General features: G+C 56.1%; 1 protein-coding gene across 1 annotated transcript in view; it reads left to right on the top strand.

Moving 5' to 3' along the window:
- The first annotated feature begins 834 nt into the window (after positions 1–834).
- Positions 835–19816, top strand: part of STK10 (serine/threonine kinase 10) — a 40512-nt gene continuing 21530 nt past the window's right edge. The window contains exons 1-2 of the mRNA XM_063413326.1: positions 835–1208; positions 11585–11749. Of these exons, the coding sequence (XP_063269396.1) occupies positions 1053–1208; positions 11585–11749 (321 nt within the window). The 5' untranslated portion in view covers positions 835–1052. The remainder of the gene's footprint in view (positions 1209–11584; positions 11750–19816) is intronic.

Here is a 19816-nt window from a genome sequence, read left to right as displayed (position 1 = left end):
CGCGCCGTTCCTGCGTGGTGGGAGGCGGATCTGGGGCCGAACCCCGCGGGTGTCCGGGGTGCGGGGCCGGGCGGTCCCGCGGGCTGCACCGCCGGGGGGGTCCCCTAGATGTCCCCATTCCCTGCGGGATGGCAGCCGGGCCCGGGGCTGCGAGCGGCCACCGGGGGAACGGGACCGCCCGGACCGGACCGGACCGGACCGCGGGCGGAACCACCGCGGGCTCCCCGCGATGCCCGCTCCAAATCAGCTCTGTCCTTCTGTCCTGCCGGGAGGGCAGCGGGGACGCGGCTCGGCCGCCAGGGCAGGGCGGGACGAGGGACCGGGCACAGCGCCGGGGATGCTGCGGGAGCGTCGCTCCCTCCCCGCCCGCCTGGGCCGGGGTTCGGTTCGGGATCAGGGCCCTCTGGCCGGGCTGGGCCCGGTGCGCCGGGACGGGCAGAACGGGGCCGGGCTGTGCCCGGCTGAGCCGAGCCGAGCCGGGCCGTACCCAGGCTGAACCGTGCCAAGACGGCGGGGCAGAGCACACCCGGCCTGAGCCGTGTCGGGGCGGACCTTGACCCAGCCGGGCAGTGCCGGGCCGTAACCAGACCGGACCGTGCCAGGGCAGAGCCGTGCCCAGGCTGAACCGTGCCCGGGATGAGCCGTGCCAGTCTGGGCGGGCCGTGCCCTGTCTGAGCCGTGCCCTACCCGGACCGCGCCCTGTCTGTGCCATCCCCAGATCGAGCTGAGCCGTGCGGGGCGGTGCCGTGCCCGAACCGTGCCCTGTCTGTGCCATCCCCAGACCGTGCCCTGTCTGTGCTGTGCCATCCCCGGGCCGGGCCGGGCCGTGCGGGGCGGTGCCGGCCGGGCGGGCGGAGGATGCGGGCGGCCAATGGCTCTGTCCCGGGCAGCCCAGCCCGGCCCAGCAGGTGGAGCGGCTCCCGCTCCATGTGCGCGGCCGGAGGCGGCCCCGGTGCCGGTCCCGCCTCGCCGCTCCCCGGGCGCGCAGCGGCTCCTTCCTCCCGGGGCCGGAGCGGGCGGCGGCTCCGCGGCTCCCGGGGCTGCTCTCCGGGATGGCTTTCGCCAATTTCCGCCGCATCCTGCGCCTCTCCGCCTTCGAGAAGCGCCGCTCCAAGGAATACGAGCACGTCCGCCGCGACCTGGACCCCGGCGAGGTGTGGGAGGTGGTGGGCGAGCTGGGGGACGGAGCCTTCGGCAAAGTCTACAAGGTGGGTGCTCGGTGCTGGGGGGCTCCGGCAGCAGCGGCCGTGCCCGGGCCGGGCCGGGAGCGGCTCCGGGTCCCGTTAGCCGGGAGAGCCGGGCGGGCACGGCGGCTGAGCCGGGCCGGGGAGCGCAGCGCTCCGGGCCGGGGAAAGCAGGGAGAAAACCTCATTTTTTCCCTCTCTCTTTTTTTTTTTCCTTGCCTTTTTTTACTTTTTTTTTTTTCTTTGTTTTGCTTAGTGTTTCGTTGGTGTGGTGGGGTTTTTTGGCTTTTTTTCCGCCCTAAATCCTCCGTTTTCAGAGCGATGCTTTTGTAGGAGCCCCGGGCGCTCCTGCCCAGCCCGCCAGTGCAATGAATGGAGGGAGGTTTCCTGGAAGCCGGCACTCCCAGGGATGTGTCCCAAGTTTTCTTGACTCTCCGGGGGCGACGTGGGATTTGTATCCCCGCGGTTGTTGCCGGCAGGAGACTCGGAGAGCCGCCGGCTCCGGCGCTGTGAATGTTTAACCTCGCGGTTTGGGGCTCCAAGGACCAAAGTTTCCCCGGACTTTGCGCTCCGAAGCGGCGGCGTTCCCGCGGTGCCCGCTCCGAGATGCCCCGTGGGGGCTGCGGGAGGCTCCCGGGCACTCCCAGGCGCGGTTTGGAATGGGCTGGAAGCGCCTGCCGGGCTTCGATGGCCTCCTTAGATCGTTTGAGAGGGTATTCCCTGGGAAAAATGAGGAATAAATAGGCGGGGAAGGGAGGCAGGTGAGTGCAGGTCGGGACAGAGGGATTTGGTGCTTATTTCTCATCTCTATTTGACAGCAACTCTAAAAAACAGAGTGCTAAATACCCATTGAGTGAAACTTTATAGTGAAGGATCCTATCTTCTAATAAAACACAGTTTCTAAAAATCATATTTAGATCCCTTTTCCGTTTATCCTTCTGAAAGCAGCAGCAGTAGAAATTCCATTGCCATTCTCCTCACATTCCCAAATGTGTACCCCAAATTGGGAACACATTTGGGGGTAGCAGCACTCACTCCTGGAGGATTCCTTGCTTTTGTTTGCTCAGGTTTCTCCAGCGGTGACAGGGACCGGATAAACATTGTAAAACAACTTTTTTGGCCTCCAAGAGGAAGAAAAACTTGAGTAATTATTTAAATACTTCCTATTTTAAACATGTCTAGTGTACCCAAAGTAGGTGATAAAGCTGTTTTAGAGGGGCTGGTTTGTTTTTAGTCTGTTGTCATATCTGAATGTCCTGGGTATTAACCCCAGCCTCACCCCAAGACAACCATTGGCAGAGTAACTTTATTATTGTAGGTAGAGGATGTCAGCAATAACATCTCATCTTCAGCTCCTTTCGTCCCCATTTTCACCCAAAGGAGAATAAAAATGTCCCAGTGGACACCATGGATTTACAACCAGGAGTTCTCTCCTTCTGGAACTCGAATATTCAGGCAAATTTTTGCTTTTGCGGAGTTTTAACCATGTTAGGCAGGGTGATGTTTAGCATCGTGCCAGAAATCAAAGGGTTATTTTATTGTATTTAGCAACATTTCACTTCTCCATTGCTTTGATCTCTTCTCCACCTGTTCTCCATTCCATCTGGCAAGTGGTCGTGGTTGGATTTTGAATTCTCATCCAAGAGTTTGTTTGTCCATTTAAGAATCACAAATTATTTGGGGGTCCTGTGCTATAAATCCTTATTTTTAATAACAACCCGAGACACATTTTCCCTTCACCTAAGGATTTTTTTGTTGTCTTGCTTTGTTGTTTTTATATCTGGTGTGGGGATGGGTGTAAAGTGGGATGTGAAAGAAGGGGTCTGCCCTCTTGGGCTGCTCAGCTGCCAAAAAGCAACTGAATAACCTACAAAAATTGCAGAATAACCCACCAAAAAATTGCAGAATAACCCACCAAAAAATTGCAGAATAACCCAGCTGTGCTCCAGGAGAACAGAGGTACCCCAAAATTCAATTTGCATCATTCTCTTGACCTTAAAGTCAGTGTGATGTTCTCCCTGAAGGCGTTGCTTGGAGCAAGGCTGAGTGTTTGCAGGCCCTGGGGTTTGCAGGATGTTTGAGTGCAGTTCCTGCCTCTTTTCCGCCCCTTTTCCACGCCCGGAAGCGCGGGGAGGTGACGGAATGCTGTGCCTGCATCCTGCCCCGTGTGCCATCTGCTGTGTCCCCTTGGGAAGCTCTGGCAGCCCTGAGCAGGGCTTTGGACTCTGCACAGTCAGGTCTGGGAGAAGCTGAGCTGTGGAAAGATGGAAAAATGGGCTGGGTTTAGGAGGATTTGGGTTTGTGAGGCCGGTGTGAGCAGGGGGAAGGAGGGCTCGGGAATTTGGGGTATTCCTGCCCTGTGGAATCCTGTCTGGAGCTGTGTCCTGGGCTGAGCAAAGCTGAGCTGGCTTCACACAGTGTTAGCAAAAGTAGGACAGGCTTCATTTCAATACGTATAAATTAAAAAGAATGAAATTTATAGTGGAGTCTGGATTGCAGACCTAAACCCCTGCAGCAGCAGAAACGACTGGGGTTTCCCTGTTTCTGTAGAAAGTCTTTCTGCAGCAAAAGAGGATCTGCCTGCATGAGGAACCCGCTGAACAGAGGGTAATGAGGCTGAAAAGCAGGAGGGGGTGGGGAGGAAATGTTTCTTTCTAGCTCTTGTTCTGTGAGTGCCGTGGGTTTGGCAAGGCCAGAGGTCCAACGGGGCCGTGGTGGCAGCCCGCAGGTGACCAAGCTTTGTCACCACCTCACCCAAAGCTCACTAAATGGGTGAGCCCATTGTGGGATCAGTGGCCAGCCTGGAAAAGTTCCTCACTCAGACCCTTCCTGAGTTGCCTTAGAAAAAAACCAGAGTTATAGAGGAAAGAACACCCGAGACACCCCCATGAACCCAGCAGATCTGTGCTGTCACCTCAGAGCTGGCATCTTCGGGAGGGACACGTGGCAGTGGCGGCCCCTGAGCGCTCAGGGAGGATGCTCAGGGTGAAACCAGCAGTGCAGGAGCCCCTGCATCACCTCAGCGCTGCAAAACCCGGCATTGGCTGCTGCACCCTTGCAGGGAGCTGCACTGGTGCCAGCAGTGAGGGATGCCCGAGCTCTCCTGTGGGCAGGCAGAGCTGCCCCGCTGGCAGGGGCTCCTCTGGCTGCTCAGAAAAAACCCTCCCTCCACATTTCGTGGTATTTTAAATGTCTTTTCTCCTGAGAATCCAGGTTCCTTGGAGAAAAGGTTCTTTTCCTTGTCCTTGGGGTGCTGCTGCCTGTAAACGTGGGGTTCTCATGGGTGCCAGGTCAAGCCCCCTGCGGCTGGGTGTCCCCAAGGGTGGCTGGGTGTCCCCAGGGGTGGCTGTGCTGTCCCCAAGGGTGGCTGTGCTGTGTCCCCAGCCACTGGCACTGCCAGCCTGGCTCTGCCTGAGAGCAGAGAGAAAAGAGACTCAGCAAGAGGAGCTCCCTGGGGAAGGGAGGGGGCAGCTCCGTGCCAGGCAGGGTCTGGCTGTGCCCCCCTCGCTGCCCTTCCCTGGGGATTGTTTTGCCTCCAGCGCGGCTCTATCTGCCCTGCCCAGCGCCGCCGATGGGGACAGCGCTCCGCGATAAGGCTGCGGCAGGGTGGGGACAGACTGCCATGGGACAGGGGTTATTGGCTTTATCCACCTCCAATCGCCCTCACACAGCCCCACCCCGAGCCCCGGGGCTGCAGCGAGGCACCAGCGCGGTCTTTGTGCCCTTGTTCTCCTTTCTTTCCCCAAGTCACGCTCGAAAAAGGCGGATTTGGGTTATGGGTGTGCTGTGGGCGCTGTGCACGCAGGGCTCTGGGGGTGGGTGATGAAAGGTGAGTGGTGGGTGCTGTGCAGCCGCCCGGCAGCAGCGGGGGCGTTTTTGGGGCTCCAGGGTGTCCCTGGCACGGGCAGAGCCCTCTGCTCATCACCCCGACCTGCAGCACCCGCCCTGGCCTGGGCTGGCTCGGGGGATCAGGCTCAGCCCTTGGTTTGATCCGTGAGGGAGCAGATTTAAATGGGAGATTGGGCAGGAATTGTTCCCTGGGAAGGAGGGGATGCCCTGGCACAGGTGCCCAGAGCAGCTGTGGCTGCCCCTGGATCCCTGGCAGTGCCCAAGGCCAGGCTGGACAGAGCTTGGAACAGCCTGGGACAGTGGGAGGTGTCCCTGCCATGGCAGCAAAATGAGCTTTAAGGTCTCTTCCAACTCGTTCTGTGATTCTACAATTTAACCTGCAGTTCCTGGAAAGGGTGGCACAGAGAGATGTTAATCTGCCAAGTTAACTTTGGAAAAGAAAACGGAAGGAAAACAAAAGCAGGGGAAGTTTGAGCTGATTGGCCACAAAAAATGCAGGCTCAAATCATGGACTTGTCCTTTAGAACAGCTGAAGGGTTTCATTGCAATCTTTTTGCTCTGGAAAGAAGAATGGGAAGGTTTAAAAATGCTAAACCTGGCTGAACCTTAAACTTGATTTTCACTTTCAGCTGCTGGAAACGTGGGATGCTCCATCCCTGCCGCAGTCCTGTGCTCTGTGGCTGTCTCGGTGTGACAGGGGACAGGGACAGCTCTCCATGGCCTAAATATTTTGACAGTGACTTCAGTGGCACAGCCCAGCTCTTGGCAGTGCTGCTGACAGTGGGGGCTGCCTGCAGCAGAGCTCAGCCCAGCCTTTCACCCTCCAGCACGTGGCAGTTGTTGTTGCTCGGAAAAAAAACCCTCCCTCCACATCTCGGGATATTTTAAAACATTTTATCTCCTGAAAATCCAGTCTCCTTGGGGAAAAGGTTCTTTTCCTTGTCCCTGGGGTGCTGTAGACGTGGGGTTCTCATGAGTGGCACTGCCAGAGCAGGGTCTGGCTGTGCCACCCCCAGGAGTGGGGCTGGAAGGGGCAGCGTGTCCCTGGCACGGGGCAGAGCCATGGCTCTGCTCCTGCTGGAACCTCTGAATTCCTGCTGGAACCTCTGAATTCCTGCTGGAACCTCTGAATTCCTGCTGGAACCTCTGAATTCCTGCTGGAATTCTCTGACCTCTCCTCCTGGCTGGAGAAAAGCATCTCGGTGCCACCTCCCAGGCTGCTCCTCCCACGGAAACCTCCTGACATTCCTCACCTGCCCCTGCTCCTGTCCCTAGGGCTGCCGTCTTTATTTGCCCAGCCAAAACCTGGGTGATGTTTGGGGAGGTTCCCTGTGCCCAGCAGAGCCAGCTGGTGCTGGTTCTCCTCAGCACTGGGATCTGCTGCTCCTGCCCCAATATTCCCTCTGCAGTGGGAAGTGCCAGCAGTGCTGGGCAGCCCTGGAGACAGGGAAGGCCTGAGTGCTTTATTCCCCTTCCAGGGCCTTGCTGAGCTGATGCTTTTCAGCCCGGTGGGAGAGGGCTCCAGCCAGCCCTGCCACCACCAGCCTGGACCCATTCCTTGGCTCTGGGGTGTTGCAGCCATCCAGCCCCACTCCCACAGCCCTCCGTGGACCCAATTTGTGGCAGGAAGTTGCTAGGAAACTCAGAACTGTCTGGTTGGGGTTTTCTCCCCCCTGCTCTATTCTTTAAATTTATTTTTTCGATGTTTTTCAATTGTCTGAATGAAGACCAGGCCAGGAATTCTCACTTGGGAGCACCGTGCTCTCCCAGGCACCGGTGACTTGAAGGATGCTTGATGCTTTCAGTTTTGAGGCTGAAGATGCTGGGACTTCCCTTCCCTCCAGCCCTGCCTGTTTGTGTGCAGGTGTCTCGCCAAGCCCAGGGGCTCTGCCTGCTCTCTGTGGGTGCCTGTGACACAGCACAGCAGCCCCAAACCCTCCCGCTGTGCCTCTGCCTCTTGGGGTGCAGGGTCTGAGGCATCATGTGGAGCTGCTCTGTGGCCTTCTCATCTCTGCCTCCCTCTTTGCTGGGCCACTGCTGAGCTTTTCAGGCCAGGAGAGGAGTTTGTGCTGTGCTTTGGCCACACTTTTGTTTGATCAGAAAACGTGGTTGTAGCTGAGCTCTCTGGTGGGGCTGCTCTCCCTGCCCTTAGTTTGTAAAACCAAAGGGAGGCATTTCTGCTTTTAATGTTTTGTTGTTTTGGGTTGGTTTTAATTTTAACGGTTTTTGGGGTGTTTCACAAGCCACTTCCCCTTTCCTCTTGCTGAAATGTTGCCCCAGCTGCCAGAGCAGCAGGGCTGGTGCAGCAGTGGGGGCTGTGCTGCTGTCCCCTGCCCACGTGCCACCAACTGCTCTGCTTGGTGGCACCAGGGCCTGCATCCAGTGCTCCAAACAAAACCCCAAATGGGATTCATTTATGGTGACAGACTGAAGTGGTTCTGGGGGGCCTGTTGGGCTTGGATTTCATGGAGTGGTTTGGGATGGAAGGGACCTTAAAGGTCACCAGGGACACCTCCCACTGTCCTGAGTTGCTTCAAGCCCTGTCCAGCCTGGCCTTGGGCACTGCCAGGGATCCAGGGGCAGCCTCAACTTCTCTGGGCACCTGTGCCAGGGCCTGCCCACCCTCCCAGGGATCAATTCCTTCCCCAAATCCCATCCAGCCTTGCTCTGTCAGTGGGACGCCATTCCCCCTTGTCCTGTCTCTCCCATTCCTGAGGAACAGCCCCTCTCCATGGTTTTTGTGGCCCCTCAGGCACTGGAAGGTCACGCTGAGGTCACCCCAAAGCTTCATCACCTCTCAGGCTGAGCAGCCCCAGCTTTCCCAGCCTGTCCCTGCAGGGCAGGCACCTCCATTGCAGCTCCCATTGATTATCCACCACCAGCAGCAGCCCTGACTCAAGCCTGGCCGTTCTGTGTTTGTTTATTGATGCAGAGAGCCCAGCCAGGTTCATCAGGAGGCAATTAATCATTAAGTAATCCCTGGGAGACACAGGACAGGAGCGGGGTGGGGCAGGCACAGCTATCACCCCCAAATTCAGCATCCCTGGGACCTCCAGGCCCTTCCTGGGGCTCTGATTTGGTGATGGGTGAAGCATCAGCTCCCCTGGCACGGGGGCAAGGCTGGCAAGAAGGGGAAGAAGAGCTCACACCAAATTTGGTGTGCTGATAGGCTGTAAGGGATGACCCCGTGGCTTGGGGGGATGGTGGCTACAAAGGGGCTGAGATGGAGCAGTGGGGAGCTCCCAGTTCTCCTTTCTGTGCCAGAGAGAGTCCAGGCAGGGCTTTCCTCTGCCTCACCTAGAAACTGGCCGTCCTGAACCATCCAGCCTTCCTGTAATGTGTTCTTTCAGGGCTTAAAATAGTTCCTGTGTTTGTCACACTCGGCGTTTCACAATAGCTGCGGGGTGAGTCACAGGCAAGAGGCCACGCAGCCACTTGTGTCACCTGGGCAGGCACCCCTCAAACCCATAAAGCCAGCCCTGATCCTCCTCTGTGTGCCCGAGGAGCAGCCTGCCCTGTTCCTGGTGTTCCCGGGGTGTTTGGCCGTGGCAGGGCCAGCACCCCTCTGCTCCAGGGCTCTCCAGGAGGATCCTGTGCATGTTTTCCTGCCCTGGCTCCTGCAGTGGTTTACTGAGTAACTTCCATGTGACATTTGTGGAATGCACGTTCCAGCCCTGCTCCTGCACCGACCTGTCACCGTGGGCTTGCTCAGGGGCTGGTGGTGGCCACCAAGGGGTTTTGGGGGTTTGAGTGGCTGTAATGACCCCCCTGGAGTTCAGCAGCACCTCCTGGGCAGCTGCCTGCTCCAATTTTATTCTTTTTTTTAGTGCTAATTAGCACCCCAAGGACAAATTATCCATGGGATTGAAATGTGCAGGAGTGGAGGAGCTAAAAGATGGAAATGGCATCCAAGAGTTTTTGGGATCTTGCAGTGTGGGAGGCTGCTGGGACGTGGCTGTAGCTCTGGGGGACGAGCAGATGGAGGGAAAGGGAGGGTGGGGAAAGGGGCAGAAGATCCTGGAATTTCAAAGCTCTCATGGTGAGACTCGCTGGGCTCAGTTCAGGATTGCCAGGCACTGTGCATCTCCCCCTGTCCTGTGTGGCAGGATCAGGACAGCCGGGGTTTGGGCTCAGAGGGGCTGTGGACGCCTCAGGAAGGGATGGACTGCCCAGCCTGCTCCAGTGCTGGTCCTCCAGAGCTGCTGTGGGGTAACCACTGCCTTCTGTCTTCTCTGCACTGCAGGGGAGATCATTCTCCAACAGCTCCTGCTCACCCGTGATCTCAGGTCTCCTTCCTATTTCAGCCTCTCCTGCCATGCTGAGGGTCAGTTTGGACCCTCCTGGGGCGTGCCCTGGGTCCCAGGGTCGTGGCCACACCATCCCTGTGCCATGCCCACGAGAGCTTGCTGGCTCCTGTGTTGCTGGTGATGTCCTGAGCTGATGTCTCCTTGGAGGTGCTGCTCTCGTTTCCTCTGGGGTGCCCAAGTTTGAGCTCCCCGTGCCAGCTGGGGGCACGTGGGACATGGGAAGTGCTCCCTTTGGAGCTCACGGGGTCCCTCAGGAGCTCAGGGACAGGAAATGGGGAAGGGTGGGCCAACACTTGAAATGTCCAGGAGCAGAGGAATGTCCAGGAAATGTCAGTGTGGGGGACAAATGCAGAGTGGCTCTGCTCTGAGCATCAGGCTGGAGAGCTCCCAGCTGGGCAGGGACTGCTCACAGGGAACAATTCCTTCCCTAAATCCCATCCTGCCCTGCTGTCAGTGGGACACCATTTCCCCTTTTCCTGTCACTCCCATTCCTGAGGAACAGCCCCTCTCCATGGGGCTTCAGGCACTGGAAGGCCACACTGAGCTCACCCCAAAGCTGCTCCTCTCCAGGTTGCACAGGTCACTTGTGGGATGAAGGGATAACAGCGAGGGAGGCTGGGCTGGGCTGGGCTGGGCTCACTCCCCCCACATTTGCAGCCTGCTTTGCAAACCCTGACCCCCAGCCCAGCTCCGTGCTCTGCCCCTGGGTTTTTCCAGGTGCCTGCTGGGCCCCAGCATCCTGCAGGGGCTGAGCTGGCAGGGCCCCCTCCGGTGGGAAGCAAACCTCCAGGGGAAGCCCCACCTCTTCTCACAATATTTACTTCCCCTGCTGGCGCTCCCCCAGCTCCCTGAGTGCAGAGCAAACACCCTGGGGCACCTCTCGCTCCCGTTTGGAAGGGCTGAGCTTTTCCCCCTGCCCTGCTCCCTGTGTGAGAGCATCTGGTGCTGGCTGGGTGAGAACCCAACCAACCTGAGCTAAAGAAACCCCCAATTCCTCCTGAGAGCAGCGGGAGCTGCTGTCCTGCCTTGGGGCAGCCAGCCCAGATGGAAATGGATTTGTCCCCTGTGGTAAGGACACTGCTGTCCCTGCCAGCTCCTGGAATGCAGCAAAGCTTCAAAACACAGTGGAGATCCCTCATTTTCCTCCCTCTGCTGTTCCCACTATTGCTTCCTCCCCTCCCCAGCCTGTCCCTTGGTTACAGTGTGCAAAGCTGTTCAGAGGGGCTCGTGGTGTTTACAGCAGGAGTTAATCCTCCTGGAAGCTCCCCCGCAGGTTTTCCAAACACGGAGATGTAAACTGGAGAGTGGGAAGAAAGGTCACAAGCAGAGCTTGGCTGGCTCCTCCAGGGATTCCATCCACAGAGGGAATTGTTTCCCTGGGGAGAGATGGAAGGAAGAATGGGGGGAGCTGGAGTTGTGTCAGTGGGGAGCAGTGGGTGAGCTGGGGGAATTCTGTGATCTGCTGACTCAGTGAACTCCTGGGAATGTCTGGATGCTCCTGAGTCAGCAGCTCCTGTCTCACCCCTCTCCCACGTGTGACACATCTCCTGGGGCAGCTGGACTGTGAATTTTACAAAATCACAGAACCACTGAGGTTGGGAAAGACTTTGAACATCATCTACTGAGTCTGATCTGTGCCCATTCCCCACCCTGTCCCTGCCCAGAGCACTCAGTGCCACCTCCAGCCCTTCCTGGGGCACTCCAGGGATGGGCACTCCAAACCTCCCTGGGCAGTGCCAAGGCCTGAGCTCCCTTTCCATGGGGAAATTCCTGCTGCTGTCCAACTGCAGCCATTCCCTCTCCTCCTGTCCCTGGGAGCAGAGTGCAATCCCCACCTGGCTGCACTCTCAGATGGGTCTTGCTTGGATTATCTGCATACTCAGGATTTCCAGTAATTCACCTGTGACATCATCAGAGAACTTCTATATTTCAAGGTTTCCTTGCTTCCTTTTTTTCCCCCATGCTACAAACAGCAGGATACATCTCCTTTCCTAAAAGTTTCCATCTCCCTGTGATGAGAAGTGGTTTGGGCTTTGGAGCCTGGAGGGAGGAAGGGGGATTCAGCCACTCTGTGAAGCTGTGGGCAGCTTTAGGAAGCAGAAATGCCTCTGCAAGCTTCCCCCTGGTGTGTGTGTGACAGCTGGGGCCGGTGCAGCCCAGCAGGAGTTGGGGCAGCAGGAATTGGAGCAGCAGGAATTCTGTGCTCCTCCTTTTCTCTGGACTTACCCTGGTTTCTCCTCGCAGGCCAAGAACAAGGAGACGGGGGCTTTGGCAGCTGCCAAGGTCATCGAGACCAAGAGCGAGGATGAGCTGGAGGATTACATGGTGGAGATCGAGATCCTGGCCACCTGCCAGCACCCCCACATCGTCAAACTGCTGGGAGCCTTCTACTGGGACAGCAAACTCTGGGTAAGGGCTGGCACATCCTCACTCTGCCCAGAAAAACTCTGCAGCACAACCTCTGGAGCTGCTGGAACATCAGGAATGGGTCATGAGCTGTGCCCTGCTCACTCTGTGCTCAGGGCCTGGATTTTCCCTGCTGTCTTTGTCACCAAACCCTCTCCTAACCAGAGCTGCTTGTAAAAACCCAAAGGGGAGGCCAAGGGGTCTTCACAGGGAAGCTGGAGTTGTGTTTTTTCCACCATTAAGGGTTTGTAAAGGTAGAAAAAGCCTCACCAATAAGTTCCCCTCTCTTTTAAAGGCCCTCTTTTAAAACACCAGTTGATTTTCCCACTGATTTTCTGGATTTAGGGCTGATTTGTGGCTCGGCACTGACACACACAGAGGCACCTGACAGGAAGAGCTCCACTTCCCGTGGCTGTGGAGCTGCAGGGACATAAAATGCAATCGAGTGGGTTGGTGCAAGGGCTGGAACAGCAGGTTCCTGCAGCTCTCTCCCCTAGCCCAGCAGGTTTATATATTATTTTTTATTTCCCCTGCCTCTGCTCTCTCTGAGTGCCTGGCAGCAGAGGAAGCTGAGCGTGAAGGGCACCTTCCTGAGCTCTGTGCAGGGGATGGGGAGGCTCAATGAACCCTTGGAGGCTCAAATAACTCCGTGCCTGTGTCAGGATTGGGGAAATGGGGTGAACAGGAGCATTTCCAAACCCATCTCCTCAGCCAGCCCCTCCTTTAATGCAGGAAGTCAGGAGGGTGCCTAAGAGTGCGTTCAGCAGCTCTGGTGCCTTTTCCTTCCTGTTTTTAATGCTTCAGATGCTTTTGTGGCCTGCCTGGGTAAATTTAATAGAGCTGAAGAAGAGATCTCAGCTTTTGGGAGCTGCACTGGTGTGAGCTGAGCTGCTGGAGCTGCCTGTGGTGCCAGGGCTGAGCTGGGCTGACACAATCCCAGCTGGCTCACTCCTGCCGTGAGCAGTGCAGGAGGGGGATGTTTCATTGATTCAGCAGGCACCTTTTGCAGTGCCACCACGTTTCTTCTTGTTTAAAAATCCCTGGGTAAAGCCCCTGAGTTCTCTGGGACACCCAGCTTGGAGTGCTGGAGTGTTTCTGCTCTGGCTCCTGATCTCGAGGGAGCTGAGCTTTCCACTTGGCATTTTGGATGGATTCTGAGCCCTGGGTATGCTAAAGAACAAAGTAAATATGTACTGTGCTGAGGAAGGGAAGGACAAACATCCCTCCTAGGAGGGGACGTGGGGTTTGGATGGATTGCAACTGCAGCAGGATTAATCTGGGCTAAGGTAAAAAGGCAAACACCCCTGAGCTGGGCTGAGAGATGAGGCTGCTTTATCTGCAACCTGTTCTTGAGTTTCATCCCCCTGCTCTGCCTGCATCCTCCAGGTGGGCCTTGCTCCTTCTCTGAAATGCCAGCCCCCTCCCCTTCCCTCTTTTCCATCTTCTCCCTGCTGCAGGAGTCTTTGCCTTCCTTCCTTTCCTTCCTTTCCTTCCTTTCCTTCCTTTCCTTCCTTTCCTTCCTTTCCTTCCTTTCCTTCCTTTCCTTCCTTTCCTTCCTTTCCTTCCTTTCCTTCCTTTCCTTCCTTTCCTTCCTTTCCTTCCTTTCCTTCCTTTCCTTCCTTTCCTTCCTTTCCTTCCTTTCCTTCCTTTCCTTCCTTTCCTTCCTTCCCTTCCCTTCCTTTCCTTCCTGGAGGGAAAAGGGATTGCAGAGTTCCTGGGCTCTGCCTTTGTCCAGGGAGTGTTTTGTGATGTCAAATGCTCCCGACCCTCTAAAAAACCTCAAACCCTGCACCAAGAGCCTCCTGTCGGGGCTCTCCCACGAGGGCAGGATCTGGGATTCTGTCAAATCCACTCTGCAGCCCTGCCCACTGTTCTGGGAGCAGGATCCTGCTCTTTATTCAATTATTGGAGTAGCATTTGCATTTCGTTGCTCAGGGTGGTTTTATTAATGCTCCAGTGTTTCCTGGCTTGGAGGGGAGTCACTAAGCCAGGCTGTTTCACTCCTGCAAGGCTTTTAGTCCCTACCAGGTTTTCCCCAAAGTCAAAACCTTCCTCTTCTTGCTGACCAGTGCCACTGGGGAAAATTTACATCCAAATACGAACAGCAGCTCTCATTGTTCTGCCCACATCCCATCCTCATTTCTGTCTGTGCTCTGCTTTGAACCATGGTTTTCCTGGGTCGTTTCCATGCTGGGTTCTGGATTCCCAGAGTGGCTCTGGGGGTGCCTGTCTGGTCAGGAACCCGCTGTGGCTCCTTGCTCCTCACAGCCCAGCATGGGAGGAGAATATTCCAGGTGAGCAGGTCCAGATGTGCCCCAGCTCCTGGATGGCAGCAGCAGCTCTTTGGCTCCTGAATAATTCACAAGCAGGCTGGGCCTGAGAGATCTCCCTAAATCAGCCTGGCTGCTCTTTCCTTGAATTAACAGGGAAAAGGTGTGAGGAGCCCTGGCCCTCCTGGTGCCCCTGAGCTGTGTCAGGTCCCCATGGACATGGAATATTTATGGGGCAGAGGAGATTTCTGTGCAGGGGGAAGTGGCTCATCCTCCTCCAGCAGCTGCTGGGAAATCCACAGCACTGAAAGGAAAGCCCAAACCAGAAAATCCCTCTGGGTTTTACACCTGACTGGCATCAAGATAAAAGGAGGAAAACCTCAGTTCTTGTGTGGGATGGAGCAAAGCCCACTGTGAGCAAGGGTTTGGAGAACCCCAGTGAGTTCCCAGGAATGAATCTGGTGGGATGACAGCATCCAGCAGGAACTTTCTTGGCCCTGAAATCCTCAGCAGAGAGGCTGTGCCCTGCCAGCAGCTCCTATCTCGTTCCATCCCCCTCCTCCTCCTTTTCTTTGCTCGTGGCAGAGGCCAGGAACTCTTGTGCTGGTTGAAAACAGCCCAGGGAAGCTGCAAAACTGCCCTGGTGGGAGCTTTCAGGATTTGATTTTATTTTTATTACAAGCCCCGTGGCATTTCATGTTCTTTTGCATAAATCCTGGCTGCTGGAAATGGGGGCACCAAATGGAAACTGAGATTCTCATACTTTTTTTTTTTTTCTCCAGAGTTTGGTTTGAGTCCTTGTGGCTGGGACACATTTTAAAGTCTCTTTTCCTGCAGTGTGATGCAGGATTTGGACACACAGGAGCACACCCTTACCCAATATCACACAGCTTTTAAAATGGACTTTTAAAAGTTATTTGTGCCTTAGGAACGGCACTGAAATGGGGCTTGCTTGCTTTGCACAGAATTTTCACTGATAATTATTGCAACATGGGAAAGAGAAACAACAGCTCTTGTGTTTTGTGTCCCTCTCAAGGGCTGCGTGTTTGGGAGGGTTTTTTTCCCCCCCTTCCAAAACAGCAACAACAAAAGAGTGAGACCTCAGAGGAAGGGAGGAACTTCAGATCTGCTGCTGCTGGGTCCCTCTGCTGTTTCCCAGCGTCTCCTCCCGCAGCCAGGGCAGTGATAAGAGCAGAGGGGAGGAGAGCTCTGTTTGCTGGGAAGAACCTGGATTTCCTGCAGGAGAGCTCTGCTCCCAGCAGGGCAGGCAGCCCAGGGAGATGCTCCAGCTCTGAGGCTGCAGGAATCTTTAGGAATTAATTAAAATATCACTTGGCCCCATGTGTTGAACCGTGCTGGTGGTGGGACAGCTTTTCTAGGGCAGCCCTGGGGGTTGTCTCCCCTTCCCTCCTCGTCCGTGCCCCTCAGTTGCCATGGCAGGAGGGTTTTGAATAAACAGCCGCTTCCTGCAGCTCAGGGCAGGGATTTTGCACTGTGCAGGTAACCCTGCCTGGCCAGGGGAATGGTTCATTTAACAGCTCAGGGCTTCTCCTGTGCGGGCACAAACTCCTCCAGCTGGCACGGAGGCTCCAGCTCTGGGCTGCTCTTTGTACTCAGAAAAAACCCTTTGCATTTTCTGCGGGCAGGCCCTGACCTGCTCAGCCAGGGACTTTCGGGATCGCTCCCCCTTTGATATGGATGTTGACGGGAGATTTGGGCATTCTTGAAAATCCTGTAGCATAAAGAAATGCTCATTATCCCCTGCACTCGACTGCTGGGCTATGTAAAGCATCCACAGCCTTTGGTTCCCCGGGGTTGGCAACACCTTTTCTTTAAAACAAACAGAGAAGGGAGCTGGTAGCAGGATCAGAAAACAGAGGAGGGAGCTGGTAGCAGGATCAGGTTCCCCGCAGCTTTCCTGGGCAGAGGGAGGCTGTCACAGCTCACAGGGTGAGCAGCCTGAGCCTGGCTGGGTGCCCGTGGGGATCTGTTTGTGTGAGCACTGCACCAGAGCAGTCCCTGAGGACTCTTTGTGTCCCTTTAAAGCTCCACTTGGCAGCAGAGCCGCAGCCCTTCCTACTTGGCCTCCTGCTCCTGGAGCTTTGTCCCAAACTTCCCCCAGAAGTTCTTGAACTTTGCTGTTTGCAGGGAGTCGAGGGAAAACCCAGGGAAACAGAGCCACCCCAAACTCTGCTCAGCACCTTGCCAGTGTCCTGGAAGAGCAAAAATCCTTCCCCTTCTCCTTGCCCCGGCTGCAGGAACAGGAATCCCAATCCCTCCCAGATCCGGCTGCTCCTGGGACACGCAGGGCTCGGAGCTGCTGGGATCAGCCCCGCTGGGAAAAGCAGTGTGGGGGTGGGGTTTGCTGGACCGGTTTCCAAATTCCTACCGGTCCAGAATCCGGGCAGAACTGCAAAACACCCCCAGGAGCTCCAGCAGGGTGGGTCGGAGAGGAGCAGGTGTGGGCAGATAGAGACAGGGCATTGCTGGGAATGCAGCAGGGACGCCCCAGTGTCCTCTCCCTGTCCGGAGGGGCAGCTCCTCATCTTGGCCAGAGCTGCAGAGTGGAAAAAGTGATGCAGCCCAGTGGTTTTTTGGCACTTTCTGCATCTCCAGGGTCAGCAGTTTGCTGTTCAGAGTCACATAATTGAAGTGGGTGGTCACTGCTGCTCCAGCCTTGGGGCCGTGGCTCTGGGATGCTGTGGGTCTGATATTTGGGGGACATCCTCCTTCCCTTCTCTGCCTGGCTATTCCCAAACTCCTGGAGTTGATACCACGTTGCAATAATTATCAGTGAAAATTCTGTGCAAAGCAAGCAAGCCCTGTTTCAGTCCCATTCCTAAGCCACAAAATCCTTTTTAAAAGCTGTGTGATATTGGGTGAGGGGGATTTGCTTCTGTGTTTCCAAAAAACCCTAAATCTTCTGCTGGAAATCTGGGCAGCAGGTTCCACGAGCCCTCTCCGTGCTGTGAACGTGAACTTCAGCACTCAGCCCCCTGGCAAGACTCTAAATCCTGTTCTGGGTAAAACTGGGGGGGTTTCCCTTAAAGCAGAGGGAAAAAGAACGATTTTTAGCAGCCCCCAGAAATGATTTCTGTATCAGGCAAATTGCCACAGCCCAGGCAGGTTCAAGAGTGCTCCTACAGGCACCAACACGACAACCCAAAGGAGAACAGAAACCTTTGTCTGGCAGCCTTTGCACAGGATAACGTTGCATGCAGAGGTCATTGAAGCCGTAATAATTCCCTGTGATTGCACAGCCCTGTCATCTGAAGAGCCAGGATTGCTCTGTGAAGGAGCTGGTGTCGTTATCCTGGCTCTGAGGGTGAAGGCACAGACAGGGATTTGCCTAAAGTTTCCCCAGGGGGCGAATGGCACTTGGGAATAAGTGCTGGGTGCTGAGTCCCAGCCCAGGGTTACAACGTGAGGCCGGAGTTTCATGAAAAGAAAAGCAGAGCAGACAAGAAGCCTTGTAGGCAAATCAGCTTTCAAAGCACTTGAGAACTTTGTTTAGGACTGAATTGCAATTAGCCACGTTCCCACTTGGCTGGCTCTCCAAGGGAATGCTAAGGAGCAGGGTTTGCATGGAAAGGAATATTTATGAGCTCCCCACGGACAGGAGACAGCGCCTCGAAACCCAGCCTCAGCCTGAGCCCACAACGAGGGATATCTTGCAGGTTTAAACTTCATTCTGTCTCAGATAGAGGCTGAAAGTTGTCATTTGGAGGGAGGGAGGGACGTCCTTTTGCAGACCTCGTGGCCTGGAGGGCTCTGTTGGCTTCAAAGCCCTCACTGAGACTGTTAGAGAGCAACACTGGGGTTGTGTGATGGACCCAGGCACCTCGAGCTGGGAATGTGGGGATGATCAGGACAAATGGTTGTCTCCAGGGAGATGCCAGGCAGGAGTGGAAAACTCCCCAAGCCCTTTGCCACCCCGTCAGTGACTTGTCCTCGTGGCCGGGCGAGGCTTTGGGGCTGTGCTGGAACTGCTGACTGCAGAAAAGGCACCAGGAACCTTGTCCTGGGTCAAACTCCAGCTCTCCCAGTGAGCTTTGCCCTGCTGAGATGCATCATCTCCTTCAGATGCTGACACAGGCCTGGGGCACTCGAGGCTGGGGAATCTTCCCACTGAGGCAGCAACTTCTGCCTTTTTGCTATTTATATTTGAAATGATTCTTGGAGTTTTGCTTCCCATCCCGTAACAAAGTGAACTCAGTGGCCTCTAAAAGCTGATAACTCGGTGAGAAAAGGGATCCCACTCACAGCCCTCCAAGCTGCAAGAGATGCTATTGCAACATCAAAACCATTTGGTTGAACTCAAGGGAGTTTTAATTTGTTCTGCCAAAACTGCAGTAGGGATGGGAATAATTCTGCCAACCGTGGGGGGCAGTCCAAGGAAATGTTTTGTCATCTTGCAGTGCTTTAAATGTGGACAACTTGTCCCCAGTTTCCTTAAAATCAGCAGGGAGCTCTGCACTTCGCCAGGAGTATTGACTTTGTTCTCCACAAAGTTTTCTTATTCTGAAACTCCCTAAACTTTGTCTTCCTTGTTTCCTGCCCTGCATCTTCTTCCCCCCACCCCTTATGGGGGACAGCATTTTTTTTTTTCATTTCTGATTTCAAATATTTTTCTCTGTAGGTTATTTTGTCCAGAAAAGGGGGCAGAAATGGTTTATTATATTTAAAGTCTCTGAATGGTGTCCTTGTCCATGAGGGAAAATTGGCAAGCTCGGAGCCTTCTCTTACAGAGAGCGAATTATTTCACTTCCACCTACAGCATACTTGCCATGTCAGGCCAGCTTTTGACATTTCTGCTGCTCTGGGGCAGCCAAGAGGCTTTTGGTGACTTGTGGATTGTTTTGTGCCCTCTCTGGTGGCTGCTGAGGGCCAGCTGCAGCCTTTTGTTGTCCCCAAAAGGGGACAACACCCCAGAGCCACTGGGAGCTGGTGGCTTTTGCAGCTCTTGAGTGTTGTCCCCTTTTGTCTCGGTGGTGCTCTGGCCTCGTGGGGCTCTGGGAATGAGGCTGGGAAGGATTTTGAGCCTTGCCCTGTGTCCAGCCTGGCTGTGGGTGAGCCCATGGTGGTTTATGAGCAATGCTGGCACAATCTGCTCCCCCAGCCCTTGGGCACGAGGGCAGCAGGCTGGTGGGGAGGTGCCAGGATGAGTGGGTGTAGGAATGTGAGCCACCTCCTCCCTCTGCTCCTCAGTCCTTGGGCTTGGGTGGGAGCTGGGGGAGGCTGGGGGAGGCTCAGGCAGGGGTGCCCAGGGGTGCCCAGGGGTGCCCAGGGTGTCCAGGGGTGCCCAGGGTGCCCAGGGGTGCCCAGGGTGCCCAGGGGTGCCCAGGGTGCCCAGGGTGTCCAGGGGTGCCCAGGGTGTCCAGGGGTGCCCAGGGGTGCCCAGGGGTGTCCAGGGGTGCCCAGGGTGTCCAGGGGTGCCCAGGGGTGCCCAGGGGTGCCCAGGGGTGTCCAGGGGTGCCCAGGGTGTCCAGGGGTGCCCAGGGGTGCCCAGGGGTGTCCAGGGGTGCCCAGGGTGTCCAGGGGTGCCCAGGGGTGTCCAGGGGTGCCCAGGGTGTCCAGGGGTGCCCAGGGGTGCCCAGGGGTGTCCAGGGGTGCCCAGGGGTGTCCAGGGGTGCCCAGGGTGTCCAGGGGTGCCCAGGGGTGTCCAGGGGTGTCCCTGCAGTGCTCCCCGTGGGCAGCACTGACCCCTCTGCTCTGAGCACGGCTGGCCCCAGCTCTGTCACACCTTCACCATGCCCTGCTCCAGTCTGGAAAACACCAGGTGGGAATTGCAAACCCGCAG

This window comes from Prinia subflava, chromosome 16 (genome assembly GCF_021018805.1).
Source record: "Prinia subflava isolate CZ2003 ecotype Zambia chromosome 16, Cam_Psub_1.2, whole genome shotgun sequence".
Taxonomy (NCBI): domain Eukaryota; kingdom Metazoa; phylum Chordata; class Aves; order Passeriformes; family Cisticolidae; genus Prinia; species Prinia subflava.
The sequence above is the reverse complement of the archived record's forward strand: the minus strand, read 5'-3'. Positions and strand labels throughout refer to the sequence as shown.